The sequence below is a fragment of the Neolamprologus multifasciatus genome, chromosome 16 (assembly GCF_963576455.1).
Source record: "Neolamprologus multifasciatus chromosome 16, fNeoMul1.2, whole genome shotgun sequence".
Taxonomy (NCBI): domain Eukaryota; kingdom Metazoa; phylum Chordata; class Actinopteri; order Cichliformes; family Cichlidae; genus Neolamprologus; species Neolamprologus multifasciatus.
The window spans coordinates 13148420-13164467 of NC_140454.1; the positions used below are offsets into that span (position 1 = coordinate 13148420).

Sequence of the window (16048 nt, forward strand, 5' to 3'; positions counted from 1 at the left end):
GTTTTGAATCCCTGCCAAATAGTTCAGATGGGGGACTAGGAGAAAATATAGGGTCAAAGAGAAACAAAAATACATCATCAGACCACTAAGCTTATAACACACAGTCATTACCATGTAATTACAGTCAGTTAAACTCTTTAACAAAAGATTACTGAATAAAATACTACTAATAAAAACAATAATACAACAATAATATACATTAACAAAAACTTACTACCTACTTAAAAAAATCTAGAAATACATCCAACAAACAATTGTTTTCCTCACATGATGGTTTCAGTTTTGGCATAATTCACAAAAAATAAGACGATGAAGGTATACCACCAAAGTGTTATGAATCAATATTGAAAGGTATGTTATGAAACCTTGTTGACTAACTATAACCACACAAAGAAAAATATTTTTGTTCTTTCTGTTATTTATCCGGTTTTGTTGTCGTTTTCTTTAGCGATTGAATTCATGGCCAACAACGCCCCCTATTGGTAAAAATAACACTTAGATTAATAATTTAAAAATGAAATAATTTAATTGAGTGTGGTTCTTGTTGTTCATAATTTTTATTAATATTATTATGGTGGTTAGATCATTAAAAAAATCAATGACCAGTGTCATATTATGTCAGTTAGATGGTGAATACACCAAAGTCTGGCTCACTGGAAGCAAAATATCGGCGAATATACTTAAACATCGTCCATCCATGAGCGCAAAAATGCCTTTATCTAAGCTCCGCCCATAGCCCTAGGAATAGTCCACCGAGGCTGAAGATGGTGGGATTACCATGATTTAATGTTCATTTTGTGTATACAGAATCGTATTTAAACGATTTATAATAAACATGTTAATGAATCCATATATGTCGCATGCCTTATCAAGTCTTTTGGGCATGTTCTTTGGGTAGTCATGGTTTATTGATAAAGGCAAGTCACCCCCGCGGATCACATACATGTCAACGTGGGCCCTCCAGACACGGAAGCGAATCGCAGCTGTCAAACAGATTTGATTGTAAATCGGACTCAGCGCTACTCTAACGGGAAAACATCACTTAGCTGTGCTTCAAAATGGATTCCCCACGTTGGCTGCCTCTTGAGTCAAACCCAGAAGTATGTTTTCATGGTTTTCCTCATAACATGTTGTTTTATCGAAGTTATTCATTCTCAAACATGTGAGAGGCAGCTAACTTGAAGCTATCAGAGAGAACAAAAGCTAAAACCGTTGTCGCCGCTTTGCTAACCCAACAACATTTTCATTAACGTTTTCCATTTGTGTCTTCTCATTTCAGGTCATGACTAAAGTAAGTGTTTTCTTTTTATATTTTCCGTAAAACACGATAGAGTAGTCAAAGCAAATAACCAAACCGGTTCGGAGAGATGCAAGGCCTACTCAGCAGCGGTGTTGCACCTAATGTTATTGTTAAAAGGTTCAAGGCATAATATGATGTAATAATGTCATGTAAACAGACTGACAGGAAACAAGAGTGAAGAAATCTGATAAGTTTAAAGCTTTGCCAACTTGCCCTGCTTCTAATTTTAAGACGTTCAGTCATTTTCCTCATACTTTTCATCCAACTTTCCAGCTGTTTCAGTCTGCAGATAGTGCGGTGTGTTTGATGTCATTCGCAGGACACAGAGATTTTGAGTGAACTCTGATATTGTAGGATATTGTAGTTTGTTTGTTTGTTTGTTTGTTTGGGGGGGGGGGGGGGGGTTAACCAAAAAACTATTTTTAATTTTTTTTTTTTTTTTTTTAGTTTTTAATACAAACATCAAACAGAATCGCAACTGCATCCTCCAAGCACGAATCATCATCCTTCTAAATAATTTTTCACCAAATATTAAACATTATACACTTCATGAAGGCAGCTCTTTTTTTTATTTATCACTTTTTATTTGAATTTTTTGCTGATAGACCGATTGACTGACTGTTTTAGCTGCAGAAGGTGTCATTTAGCAATTGAGCATTTGGTTGAAATAAATAATGAAGAAAATTTCTATTTTCTCCACAAAGTGTCAAAAAATACTTTCCTGAAAACGGTGTTACTGTAAAAAGTTCTTCTTATTATTTTGCTATTCTATTAACAGTTTAGTTTTCAAGTTTAGATTCCTGACATACAGTGGCATAATATTTAGTTCTATACCAGTTAAATTACATTGAATTGTCAAAAGTCGAATGTTACAGAAACATATTTTCACCTTTTAGGTAGAAATCTCATTTTCAGATGGTAATTAGGAGCCAGCTATTGTATTTATTTTAGATTTAAAATGTCTAAGTTTATTTTGATCTGCATGAATTTACACTCCGCTTGTGTGTAGTTTGTTAGCTGTCTGGGTATGAAGCCAACCTGGCAGTTTGGGGATGTGTATGGATTGGATCCAGAGCTTCTCAGCATGGTACCAAGACCAGTGTGTGCGGTGCTACTCCTCTTTCCAGTGACAGAGAAGGTACCTGTTATTTATAAGTCATGTATTTTCATTATCCATATGTCAACTTTACATCTGGTTAGGAAACACTGTTAAATAGTCTCTTCTCTCATCTGCCATGTCTGTCTAGTATGAGGCATTTAAACAAGAAGAGGAGGAGAAGCTCAAAGATCAACCTCAGGTTTCTCCAGACGTCTACTTCATTAAGCAAACTATTGGAAACGCTTGTGGAACAATAGGATTAATTCACGCTGTGGCAAACAACCAGGCACATCTGGAATTTGGTGAGTTTTCATTATATTTTTTATTGAGGTTACTTTAATGATCATTTAGCTTTATTTAGACAGTTATTTTTTTCTATAGCTATCTATCTTGTTTGGTTTTTGATGAACTAATGTGCAAGACCCTATGCGTGTATATCAGTGAAGTTGGTGTTGCTAGGTGCCTGTTACATGCATAAGAGCGGCAGAATATTAGAAACACCATCAACACTATGCAGCGTGCCCAAATAATAAACCAAATGACCTTGGTACAAAACCTATAACAACTTATACACCTGTATGTCAGTGTCAAAATCCACTCAGCAGCCACTTCATTAGGTATCTTGCTAGTGCCAGATTGGATCCATTTGCCTTTGGAAATGACTTAATTCTTTATAGCACAGATTCAAAAAGTTGCTGGAAACATTCTTCAGCTATTTTGATCGATGTTGACATGATGGCATCAAACAGTTGCTGCACATTTGTCAATGGTATATCCATTAAACCAGTCTCCTGTTCTAAATGTTCACTATCGGATTGAGACCTGGTGACTGTGATGTCATTGATGTCATTTGAGTACATCAAATCATGTTTGAGATGATTTGAGCCTCGTGACATGGTCTGTTATCCTGCTGAAAGCAGCAATCAGAAGATGGGCACACTGTAGTCATTAAGGGATGGGCATGGTTAGCAACAATACTCAGGTAGCTGTGGTGTTTAAATGATACATAGTTGGTACAAAGAGGCCCAAAGAGTGCAAAGGTTATATCACCCACACCATTACATCACCAGCTTGGATGGATCCATCCTCTCATGTTGTTTACAACAAATTCTGACCTTACCATGTGATCTCTGTAAACCCTAGAGATGGTTTTCTTTGAAAATCCCAATAGATCAGCAGTCTGTGAAAACCTCAACAGCAGCAATGTCACATTTGTTCTGATGCGTTGTTTGAACTTCAGCAGGTTGTCTTGACCATGTCTGCATGGTTAAATGCACTGAGTTGCTGCTTAAATATTTGTGTTAATGAGCAATTGAACAGCCGTACGTATCAGTGGTTGTTGAGTTTATGGGCATATTAAAGTTGACTTCTCTCATTATCTCATTTCACTCCATTATACAGGTGTACCTAATAAAGACGTCACTGAGTATAAATCTAATTTTGTGTTTGCTTTAAGTCAGTTTTTTTAGGTTCTATTAAGTGTTTTTCTTTCTTTCAGAACCTGATTCTCCTCTTAAGAAATTTCTTGAACAAACATCTAAAATGACCCCGGAGGAAAGGGCAACCTTCCTGGAAAAAGACGAGGTTGGAAAAGTGTCTTTATTAAGAACAGGGTGACAAAGTTTTCATCACGTGTGAAGGACAGTACTAAGAATTGTGTAACCAACTTGACACGAGGGCATTGTCATACTTGTGCTTGCTACTGCTTTTACAATGTAATAGTACAAAGTCATAAAAAATTATTTCACGAACCAGGAAAAAGGAAACCGTAACAAAAATGTGCATCATTCAAATGACCCTGAAATATACAACAGAGGAAACATTCAGCCTGTTTTCCTGTTTTCTCTTCCAGAGTATACGTGTTACACATGAATCCAGTGCGCAGGAAGGACAGACTGAGGTGTCTTTTTTTAATTTTTAACTCTCTGTGTTGTCTCAAGGTTTTTTGCATGCTTTGTGTTGAACTTAATGCACTTTAACGTTTGCTTCTTGTCTGTTGTAGGCCCCAAGTTTAGATGAGAAAGTGAATCTGCATTTTATAGCTTTTGTGAATGTTGGAGGGCACTTATATGAACTGGGTGAGTTAGCCACAAAGCAAAAATGTGCTTATAGAAAATATTTGGTAGAATTTGTCACATTGTTGATGGTTATTGCAATCATTACAACATTTAGTACTAGAAGACTGGAAGCACATTTTTGTTAAACCTACATGATTAACTTTTTCTTCCAATACCTAGATGGCCGTAAGCCTTTCCCTATTGCCCATGGAAAAACCTCAGAGGATACTTTCCTTGAGGTGAGACAACCAAATAAAACTGAGATGGTCATAATAATACTGCCATAAGCTTGCCTACATTCAATCATTGTCTTCCTTTTTCTAGGATGCTGTAGAGGTTTGCAAAGTCTTTATGGCTCGCGACCCTCAGGAGGTTCGTTTCACCATCATTGCCCTCTCCAAAGATTCATACTGAGGAAACTACTCTTTTTTTTCTCTGACCCTAGAAAACAAAGACAACATTACTGCCAAACATTCTGAAGTGCTGACTTTATTTAATTTTTCTTTCAAAATGCTATAGCAAGTCGATGTGTGAAGAAAATAAAATGTCAGGGATATCCTTGTAAAGTAATTTCCACTCGTGTTCTACATAGTTGTTAAATTAATTCTAAAGCAAACAGAGTGCTGCTTGTCAATAAAGGTATTTCTCACTGAGATCTGAATTTTCCAGCTCGCCTCTGCTGACATCTCTAAATGTCATACAGGTATTAGCTGTATGGTCTCGACATTGCACTACGGTTTGTTTACTTAATTTTTGGCCTTTTAGTGAAGAAGGAAATGTTAAAAATTTCTGCATCACTGAGGAAAGTTAACTTTTTTACTCAGACTTCAATGACACATACTGTATGTAGTGATTTGTTTTAAATGAGATGTCTAATCACATGCTCAGCACAAGCTGAAGAAACACATTTGCAAGCTATTTCATTCATAGCTTTGAGGGGAAAAATAGGCCTAATGTTGTTGGATGCAGTAATGATGTTGAAGTGAGGCTCACTAAACACGCAGACTATACAGCTGTAAATCTGTGTGGAAGATGCCTAGATTTTTGTAATAAGAAATATGTCAAATAAATGAAAAATTTATTAAGCTCTTCTTTTGTGGATATTTTTTTCCTGTTGCAAAACTATTAGCTTTTTACCTTCATCCTAAAAAAAAAAGGAGTTTTTACAGGACTCCATAAAGTCCATTGAAAAGCAAAGTACCCCCTTAAAACTTCCATAGGGGTCAAAAGGGTACATAGCAGCCAGGTGCTGCAAATCAAATGCACTTATTCATTTATTATTAGAAAGAGTGAGTGTCTTTATAAATGCAGAAGTTTTGGCAGTTTGCTGGTCTGGAGAATTTAGGTATGCGTTAACACAATACCACAATCTTCCCAGAAGTGGACATCCCAGCAAATTCACCTCAAGGTTAGGCTGTGCAATGCTTAGAGGAAATGCAATAAACCCACTACCTATATCTTAAACTCTACGGGCCTCATGTTACATGTTTAACTCTGTGACAGTATGATATATTGGTTGCTTGAAAAGGTTTCCAGGAGATACGGATGTCTCATATCTCTGAAATGAGCATGGCAGAATGATTTACACCTGAACAAAATACAAGACTTGGAACAATGTATTTTGGACATATGAGACCAAAATAACCCGATATTTATTGAAAACCAAACAGCACATCAGCAGATGCCTCATACAAACTGTCAGCACAGTGATGGAGGACTTGTTTTGCTATAGGACCTGGTATTTTCCAAGTCATTGAATTGACCATGAAATTTCTTTTATACCAAGTTTTCTACATGGTTGCAAAGGAGAGTGGGGAAAATTCCAATGAATTATACAGAAACTGATCACATCAAATTATTGCTACTAAAGGTGGTTCTACAAGCTACTGACTGATGCTTCATTTTTCACAGAACTGCAGATAATCTTGGAGCGCACAGCCTTTTCCCTACAAGTTCCAAAAACAAAAAAAAGCCCAGTTGATTGAAATGTAATCAGTAAGTTGTTCTAAAAGTTGCAAACCAAATCCCACTCATTTCAATGACGTTTGGAAACCCTCGAGTAAAGCATGTACTCAAGTCTTGCAATACCCCTTAATCACCGCTTGGTGGTGGTGCAGGAAAATAACCTTATTTTAAAGGTAGCGCCGAACTCCTGCAATTACATAAGTTTTATCCATAGACTCAAAGTTTTTTTTCCGCAACTTTTTTGTGTTTGGAGACCAGAAGTCCACCGACCTCACATTTTCTTTCAGGATATTTGTAGTCCGACAGAATTTAGTGGCTTACCTCAGTATACACTTACACTAACGTGCATCTGGCCCAAACCAGGAGTCCAAATACCTTTCTTGGGAGGCTAAGAGCGAATTCAACCGTGTGTTTTAACTGGAATCCGCTCAAGGACCTGTGGGTGGTCCCCGGACCCGGGTTTGGAGACACTCCCGCTGCAGACTCTAACTCATGCAGCTCTAAAACTTGAGGTGAAAAACTGTCTTTCGTGTGAGTGCTGCAAGAGGTGAGCTCTGCGCGTCTTCAAACACTCAATCGCTGCGTAAAAAAGGTGGAGTGTGTAAACCCGCTGCCAAAAGGACACAAAGCACAGGTGTGTCGGATGAAAGAAAAGGTAAGCAGCCGCAAGATGATGCACACTGTTACACCTTGCATTCATTTACGGATAAGCAGGTGGGAAAGAACAATAGGAGGCATATTTGATGAATGACTGAGAGTTCACCTGTGTGCACTTTTATGTAGGTTGATCGAGTTTGCTTGCTTGAGCTGGCTCACATTTATGTGGACCTTTTATATGCGGGCTGCTAGGACTTTACCCGCCGGTGAAGCTCGGATAATAAGTTCTTATGATGGAGTGGCGTGAGCAGTCTTCAGTCAGCTGCGAGGAAGCCTACTCGGAGGCGCAGAGATGGATTGAGGTGAGTAAAAACATGTTTGTTTATATATATATATATATATATATATATATATATATATATATATATCAGAACTTTATTTACTTCTTTTCTTTTCTGTCCTCAGCAGAATTAACAGGTAAGGCAGTCTATAAGTAAAAGTTAAGGACTGTCAGTTGCTAGTGAAAAAGATCTGTTATTTGTATATCTTTTTAATTTTATAGTTATGTTTTTGGCGAAGTTTGACCTTCCAATACATACATGCTTGAGAAATGCTTTATGACTGTGAACAGCTTTCACCGCCAGCACCCAAGTTCCAAATAATAATAGCCCTGAGTCAAAGATCCATACAGGCATGTGTCACCTTTTGACCTCATGTCTCAAGTTACCCGGCCATCAATCTTCTCTTTTGAAAGATGAATCGCACAATTCTTAGCACTTATCTCTTTTCTCTTCACAGAACAGGTAGGTGGGTCTGACCCCAGTCATCACTGTTGCTGGCTGATGCTTCTGATGTCAGATCTTGCCTAGACCTGTTTTTTTTTTTTTTTTATTTACCTTTGCCTTCGAGGCTCCAGTTGCTGCAGGTAGAGAGGAAAACCCAAAAGAGCAATTAGGAAAATCTTCTATGACTGATCCAAGCTATTATATAACTGTGGATTAACTCCGATTCATAACAAATGACTGAGATTTTGGGTTTATGGTGCTTATACAAAATTACACGTTAGCAATGAATCCAAGCATTCGTGTTTCATGCTGCATATTATGATTATGACCAATTCTGAAAGTGAGCAATATACAATAGAGGTTTTGACAAGAGGGTTCCTTTCTGAAGCTGAAAAAGTGTTTTACAGTAATTTCCTCCTCTCTTGTGGTAGCCATCAAATTTTAAAATAGCTGCCAACAGAAAAAAACTCCAGCTGTTCCATTTCATTCCTAAAATGTCATATTCTCTAAAGTTTCCACTCCAACTCATGCCAGACTAGTGCTTTTTTCCCCCTATTCTCTTAACAAGCGGGTAAAATTATGTGTCCTCATTTTGCAAATTCTCTTCCCAGCAGGGCTGCATGAAACTGCTGCATGGCCCTAACTAAACAAATATTGTTCTTATTTCATGAGGGTGAATCTGAATGCTTTCAATGTGACATCAGTGTCTCTCACACTTGCACACTGGCCCATTGTAGTGGCTTTGCTCGTGGAGTGAGGTGGGGGCATGATGGTCTGCAGGGAGAGACTTTAGGGAGGGTGAGCAGAAGGCTGAACAAATGGGTGAAGGCAATGGGGGCAATATTTTTGAAAGAATAAGACTAAGAAATTTTCTGCAATACAAGAACAATCAGCTACTTAGTACCATCAGAGAGGAAAGGTTTCTCTTCAAAGAGATCCCCCCCCCCCCCCCTCACTTCTTGGATTCAGACACTGAATGATTAACAAGCTGCTTGGCTTCACAGCACTTTAAACAGCGGCATGTGTGCGTGGCGAGGTTGGTGGTGTTGTTAAAAACTGGACTAAATGGTCTGGAGCCTGTCACATGGACACATTCCTGCATTAGCTTCCATGGCTGTGAACATAGCCCCCTCGAAGCTGGCAGGCTGTGAGCACAGGGCGCTGCGTCCTACAACCACAGGGCGCAGTGGAATAATGGAGGTCCTTGTTAATTAAATAGAAAGGCTTCAAGTGTGATTGGTGGGACAATTGAGAACAAGTGGCTGTGTTTATATTTACAGGTCAGAAGATCATGTATATATCTGGTCCTACAATAAACAATCCGCTATAAATGATAACTTGGCAATTAGTAATATAATAAAATCATTAAGTCTTAGATCTGTGTTTCACTAACGATGCCGAAGCAAGCAAAGATGTCAGACACATGGCAGCATCTTTTCCGCCACCTCTTTTGTTTACGTTGTCTTTAATAAGACTGAATTTTTCAAAGAGCCTGCTCTCAGAACAGTTCTAGGTGGGGTTTCCCAGTAGCTGTTGGTCCATGTGAAGCTCATGTTAACATCCCAGTCTTTATTCTGTATAACATTTCAACTCTCAATGCTATGTGTGTGTGTGTGTGTGTGTGTGTGTGTGTGTGTGTGTGTGTGTGTGTGTGTGTGTGTGTGGTTAGTATAAAAATGCTGCATTGTGTTTCTCAAGAAAACAAAGTGGAACAAAGCAAAAGGTCAAAGGTAACATAATACTGCAGATATTGTGAAGTTTTGTTACTTATCTGGTTACAGTTGTGTAATACTGAACCAAAACTAAGCCCTTTATAGTTTCTTGTCCCATCTACCATAGTAACTTGTGTAAGCAATGTAACTTAATTCTACTTTTCTGGAGATTTTCCACATGCACTCACTGGCCACTTTGTTGGGTACACCTGTTCAACTGCTTGTTAGTTCAAACCTCTAATCAGCCACATGGCAGCAACTTAGTGCATTGTTTTTCTTGCAGATATGATAAGCATCAGAATGGGGGAGGAGGGTGATTTAAGTGACTTTGAGTGTGGCATGGTTGCTGGTGCCAGAAGGGCTGTTTGGAATATTTTAGAAAATGATAATAAACTGGGATCTTCCTGCACAACCACCTCTAGGGTTACAGAGAATGGTCCAAAAGAAAGAAAGGATCCAGGAAGTGGCAGGAGGATATGGCAAGACCGCTTCAAGCTGATAGGAAGCCAACAGGAACTCAAATAGCCAGTTTTTACAACCAAGCGATGCAGAACTGCACGACACATAGAGCCTTTAAACACACGAGCTGCAACAGCAGCAGATCACACCAGGTGCCACTTTTCTCATTTAAGAACAGAAAGCTGAAGCTACAGTTTACACAGACTCTACTTTAGTTTGTAGGATCAGAATTTGTTGTAAACAATATGAAAACATAACCCTGCCTCATATCAACAGTTCAAGCTGGTGATGGTGTTAGTATACTGGGAAGCTTATCTTGTAACCGGAAGGTTGTCTTGGTCGTTGTGTCCTTTGGCAAGACACACCTACCGCCTACTGGTGATGGCCAGAGTGGCCGATGGCGCGATATGGCAGCCTCGCTTCTGTCAGTCTGCCCCAGGGCAGCTGTGTCTACAACTGTAGATTGCCTCCACCAGTGTGTGAATGTGAGAGTGAATGAATAGTGGAATTGTAAAGCGCATTGAGGGTCTCGAAAAGCGCTATATAAATGCAAGCCATTATTATTTTCTTGTCACACCTTGGGCCTTTAGTACCAACTGTGGCCTGCAACCACATTGCAGCAGTTCTGAAGCCAAAGAGGTTCAACCAAGAATTAGCTAGGTGTACCTAGCAGCGTCTGGTGAGTGTAGCAGTGATTTCATTGTTATTTACCTTTTAATCCCCTGTTTATTTTCTGTAAATGTTTTTGTTAAGTGCAGCAAAAGTTTGAAAAATGTCTCTTATAGTATAGCAAGTTGTCCAAGTTGAGGTCATTGGGGTGTGGGTTTTGTTAGCCAGCTAAATATAATGTTGCAAAATGTTACAATTATAGTGAAATGCAATGGATAAAAAAGGACACATTTTTGGAAAAGAACTATCTATTCAAATACTTTCCTCAATTATTTCATACAAAGACTGATTTGGAAAGAATTTCACAATTAACAAATCCAGAAAGGAATATTATTAGATATGCTTTTATTCCATGTGGGGTTTAAGACATTTTGCAGCCATCCACATAAAATAAGTAAAAATAAGAAGGTTATGAAATGCTAGCTGATGCCAGCTACTCCACACAACATGCTACGACAGATTTTCCTTGACTTTTTGTGTGCAAAGTTTTCCTTATATAAGTGTTATGTAGGGTCGTTACCTTTTCTACAATTTCTTTTTTTCAATGTTGCCAAGTTTGAATGAATCCCCCCTCCCCGTGACCTATGCCGCTGTGTTGTTTTTCATACCAAAAGCTGTGTTGTGGAATTGATGATTAGTCACTTCGCTGTAGCCTCACTCGGGGTTTTGACTGTTTTGACAGAAACCAATTAGAAACAAGGCTTTCAGACGTACTCATGTGAGACCAGCCCTCAAACAAGACAACATTCCCTTGCAGTTACATGTTGATGTACTCCTATTATTCCAGGATGCTGATGGTGTTATTACTAAGTGCTTCCACAGTAGTGTCTTCCCTTTGAGTCCAAACCTTGAAATATTTGGATATGGTCCCAGTTTCCCTCTGATGACCCATACCTCAATGTGCTGCAGAAGAAACAAAGAATTTCAGGAACAATTAGTGGCGAGAGGGGGCTTCATCCGCACAAACCTTGAATACAGAGTTGCCTCAGTGCCCTGCATGAATAAACAATAACTGTGGTCATGGACGCAGAGTCTCTGAATATTTGGCCTCTACCACAGATAATGGTTCACTCCAATAACAATAATGAATTTCACAGGACCCTTCCACAGCCCAGAGTAAACTTTGGTCACATTTTGGTGGAAGCTGGAAGGTGAAGGTGGGTGCGCATGAAGGCAAGCTGTTTTTGAAATGCCTGTTCCGGCTTAAACCTCCCTGTTAAATCAGAGCGGCAGTATGTTGGTGCAGATTAGAGTTTTTATCCCACATGGCAGGTTGGACAGGAGAGGGAGGGCACAGCAGGGCTGGATCTAAGTGCAGTTAATACCTCTAATGATGACTATAGAGAATAGAATTATGCCAATGCTTCCAGCTTTGTGTTAATTCCAGGTCGGCTCCCATTTTTAGACTTGAAGTTATTAATGGAATTATTTTGTTGGTTTGCTGGTTGATTAGCCGACAGAACTCTGAAAAGAACGTTTAAAGAAAAATAAATAAAGGGACACTTTTAGGAAAGACCTGAATTAGATGGAATCATACTTCCAATAATGTTCCCACATGTAGTGTTTGTTTGCATGCATGCAAATCCCAGCTGTGTGTATAGAACAGTAGGGGTCAGGATTTCATATGCCAACTGCAGCAGCTGGCTGACTGCTCTCTGTCGGCTGCAGGGGTTGTTTGCTCTCCGTGTGATTTTGTGTTTGTGTCTACATGTCTGTAGCTTTGCATATCTGCGTTCTGGTTTCGTGTTCTCAGTGTCTGGTTCTGATTGTATTTTGTTCAATGAAAGAGGAGCAGGCCAAGATCTCAGTGTATTATGTAAACAAAACATGTATTTCCCAAACAGCAGCACACATGCAATCACATATGCAGAATGGCTTCCTCCTACTAGTGTGAGAACCTTAATCTTTATTCATCTATTACACCATGGTCTAATACTTTTGGAATGATGGGTATTTGAGGCTTTGGGCATCTCAGCTTACCTAGGGTGTGTTTTGGGGTGTAGCACAATCTCTTGGCAAGGAATAATAGTGGCATCCAGCCAGTCTCTATAATTGTTTCTGTTTCTCCTGTCATCCTAAATATGTTTGCCTGTACTTAACTATAGTAGTAATTGTCCCAGCTTTTGTTCCTTTCTGTGGGACAAAGGAAGTCAGACAAAAGGCTTGGAACAAGGAACATCTGATCAATCAGTCAGCGAGACTCGTCCAACGTGTTTTTGCTTTCTGTGAGAGTGCGTGCATTTATGTTTTGGCTCATGCCAGCTGCACCCACCAGACTTATTCTTGTAGTTCAATGTGTCAGCTCTCCCTCCCTCTTGGTGATTTAAGTTACAGTAATGTGCAAAAGTCTTGAGTCAGCCTCCATTTCTTATATTTTGCTGGAAAAATGTAAATAGCTGTAGCAATTTATCAAAACACGTCCAAACATACATAGAAATACCGTATATAAGGCAAAAACAGACTTGGTTTAATTCTATTTTACAATTTGGCTTCTTGAACGTTGGCCTTCCATTGAAACCAGTTCTGATGAGGATTCAGTGAACAGTAGATGGATCATCTGAAGGGTCAGATGTGTTTCTCAGGTTATTTTAGAAAGCCTGGAAACTATTGCTCAAGTGTTTTACAGTCTGCATGCTCCCACAGTAAAAAAAAAAAATACTATGATAATATTGAGGTTGCCATTGTAGTCATAACCTCTGCCAGAGAGGACAGTACTGCTTTTTGTTTCAACTCTTCAAGCACAATGTGTTGGAACGTTAGGCCACTGGCAAAGAAACACTTAATTTAAAAAGTCCTTTCTGCTTTGGAAAATAGGGGAGGATATTTTTGTCCAGTTGTTTTTACTTGTCCTGCAGTGCACTTACCACATTGCAAAAGTTCTATGAATACATGTATAATTGTCTAATGCAGACCTTCCCAAAGTGTGGGGCCCGCCCCCTAGGGGGGGCGCGGAATGAAAAGGGGGGGAAAAAAACACAAAACACTTGGACACTGCTAGCACGGGGCGCCCACAGAAACGCAAAGCAGGAGATGAAGCATCGCTGAATATGTTTCCAAACCAACTTCATTCTAAGCCAAAGACTAGAAAATATGGTGAAGCATATCTTCCCTTTGGCTTCACCTGCACAAGTGCCGAGGTAGGTCTCCCTGCAGAATTGGTTTTACCTTCGTAGGGAGCAGCGCTGGGCTGTTTAAATTACGGACAAACAGGATCCCACAGTTGTTTATGTTTTTAAACCCATTTTGCACAGAGAGGCATTTTTTTGAAAAATGTATTGATGCAATGTTGAACATTATTACACATGAAAAAAAAACTACACGTGAGGCCTCTGCCTTTCTAAATGGAGGGACAGTAATTGTGTACGTGTAAGCGTGTAAAACCTGAAGATTAACAGTATTTTGTCTCTATCTGCCATTCTGCAATTCATCTCATGTAAACAATAACGTGAAAAAAGGCACATACCTTTGACATTGCGTGATGAACACGTAAACGCAAAAAAGGAGTTTTAAAAAATCTCCGTTCTCGGTGATTCGAAACGCCGTTTACGTGTGGACGAAACAACTGCGTTTTCAAAAATACCCGTGTAGGTGTGGACGCAGCGTAAAAGAGTTAGTAGTTTATTTTATTACTACCTGTCATTTATTGCAGATTACTTGTATTTGCTTAATTGTTTACTAAATGTTTGAGGTGTGAAATAAACCGCAATGGAGCAAAATATGGGTGTGCGTGGTTGGAGGATGTGTTTGTGCGGTGCGTGTGCGTGAGCGCGTGCACGCGCGAGAAGGGGGGGGGGGGGCGCGAACATTTTTCTTGTAAAATAAGGGGGGCCCAGCAAAAAAAGTTTGGGAACCACTGGTCTAATGTGTTTTGATGGACATGCAAATTTTTTAAAAAAGAAGGAAATTTCACAATCCTGATACCAGAAAGGTTGGGATGTTGTGCAAAAAGTAAATAGAAACAGAAACCTTGCATATTTCAACAAGACAATGGTAAACTGCATACTACATCTATTACAGCAGTATTGCTTCATAGTAGAAGAGTCCAGGTGCTGCACTGGCCTGCCTGCAGTGCAGACGTTTCACCAACTGAAAACATTTAGAGCACCAGATCCAGGAAGATCCAGGGCTCTTGAACGGCTAGAATCCTGTATCAGACAATAATGGGACAACATTCCTCTCCCAAAAGTTCAGCATCTGGTTTCCTCGGTTCCCAGATGTTTACAGACTGTTAATAAAAGAAAAGCGGATGCTACATAGTGGTAAACTTTTTTTAAGACATGTTGCTGCCATTCAATTTAAAATGAGTTAGTATTTCTCTTAAAATGGTACATCTCTGTTAAAAATATTTGACATGTTGTTGTGAATAAAATGTGATTTTATTAAAATGGCTTTCATTGCATTCTGTTTTTATTTACATTTTACACAGCAAATGAACCTTTGTGGAATTGGGGTTATAACATATTGACTGTAAAGGATTGTGCAGAGCTGTTCTGCTTTCAAAGATAACTGGATACAGGAGCCGGATACAATCACAGGTACTGACTGGTGTGTTAGTCTGACAAACTTAGACTGGTTAGTAACATAAAAAAGCTATTATTGGAAGTTCAGAATGCATTAATGAAAAGCTACAACAAGCAGATACAAAATATAATTAGTGTTATGTTTAAAATCAAGGATGCAAATGTGCATGAGTTTAAATGCATAAGGCTGCACGACATGCGTGCGGAGGGTTTGTCTGCGTAATGGCTCTTGGTGTTCTTGCAGCGGTGGTTTTAGATCATGCGAAAGGCATGAGGCTATAACAAAGTGCTGTGTTCCTCCCGTACTCCAGATGCTGCCATAGCTTTGTGGTTCAGGCAGTCTGACTCCAGCACAGTTTTAGCACAGCTCTCCGGTTTACCAGCAGCTTTTGGCATTAAAGTGAGAAGACATGAGGTACTTGTGAGCTCCTGAGGAATACCTGAAGAACTGTGCACGGCTCTCTCCCCGCAGAGACAGCGTAGGAACTCGAGAGGAAATACCTCTGACTTCCTCTGCTACTGTTCTCAACATCCTACCTTTCTTCTCCAGGCTCTCCACCCTATTTCACACATATAACACCCCACCCCCCCGTCACCTCCCGCCTCCTCTCCTCATCCAACCCCGATTGCTCTGTTATGTTTTTGTTTTTGTATCACTTTTTTTTCCTTTTTTTCCCCAGGCAGTAACGAAGAAAAAATTTGGGAGCAAGGACTTCCGATCTGCGCTGGAGAATGGCGTTCTTCTGTGTGAGTAAGTACTCTGCTTTTCCCAGGCACCTCTCGTAAGCCACTCATTCATAAGGAATCCCTCCGCTCTCCTTCAGGTCTGCGCACCGACGTAAGTGTTACTGATGTTTCCCAGGCAGACCCCCTGCTGGGTCACTA

General features: G+C 39.6%; 2 protein-coding genes across 6 annotated transcripts in view; both read left to right on the forward strand.

The window, feature by feature from the left end:
• Positions 1 to 956: 956 nt before the first annotated feature.
• uchl3 (ubiquitin carboxyl-terminal esterase L3 (ubiquitin thiolesterase)) lies at positions 957 to 5117 on the forward strand. 2 transcript variants are annotated; one of them, XM_085135684.1, is made up of 9 exons: positions 957 to 1100; positions 1280 to 1291; positions 2310 to 2438; positions 2548 to 2701; positions 3898 to 3983; positions 4252 to 4299; positions 4402 to 4477; positions 4637 to 4695; positions 4781 to 5117. In XM_085135684.1, the coding sequence occupies exons 1-9, from the start codon at positions 1059 to 1061 to the stop codon at positions 4868 to 4870; spliced, it is 696 nt and encodes a 231-aa protein (XP_084991810.1). In that variant the 5' UTR covers positions 957 to 1058; the 3' UTR covers positions 4871 to 5117. The 2 variants fall into 2 exon arrangements, with proteins under 2 accessions (XP_084991810.1, XP_084991811.1); XM_085135685.1 differs by lacking the exon at positions 1280 to 1291.
• A 1438-nt stretch (positions 5118 to 6555) lies between these two features.
• The window catches only part of lmo7a (LIM domain 7a), a 50667-nt gene continuing 41174 nt past the window's right edge, over positions 6556 to 16048 (forward strand). Inside the window, exons 1-3 of one of the 4 annotated variants that reach the window (XM_085135680.1) lie at positions 6556 to 7076; positions 7205 to 7380; positions 15844 to 15914. In XM_085135680.1, the coding sequence (XP_084991806.1) occupies positions 7309 to 7380; positions 15844 to 15914 (143 nt within the window). In that variant the 5' untranslated portion in view covers positions 6556 to 7076; positions 7205 to 7308. The remainder of the gene's footprint in view (positions 7077 to 7204; positions 7381 to 15843; positions 15915 to 16048) is intronic. The other 3 variants (XM_085135681.1, XM_085135682.1, XM_085135683.1) reach the window with 3 other exon arrangements.

Excerpts from the sequence above, each read along its gene's own strand:
- uchl3 (XM_085135684.1), top strand. The coding sequence starts at position 1,059 with ATGGATTCCCCACGTTGGCTGCCTCTTGAGTCAAACCCAGAA. Across the intron at positions 2,439-2,547 it reads TCTTTCCAGTGACAGAGAAG|TATGAGGCATTTAAACAAGA; the intron begins GTACCTGTTATT and ends ATGTCTGTCTAG. Across the intron at positions 4,696-4,780 it reads CAGAGGATACTTTCCTTGAG|GATGCTGTAGAGGTTTGCAA; the intron begins GTGAGACAACCA and ends TCCTTTTTCTAG.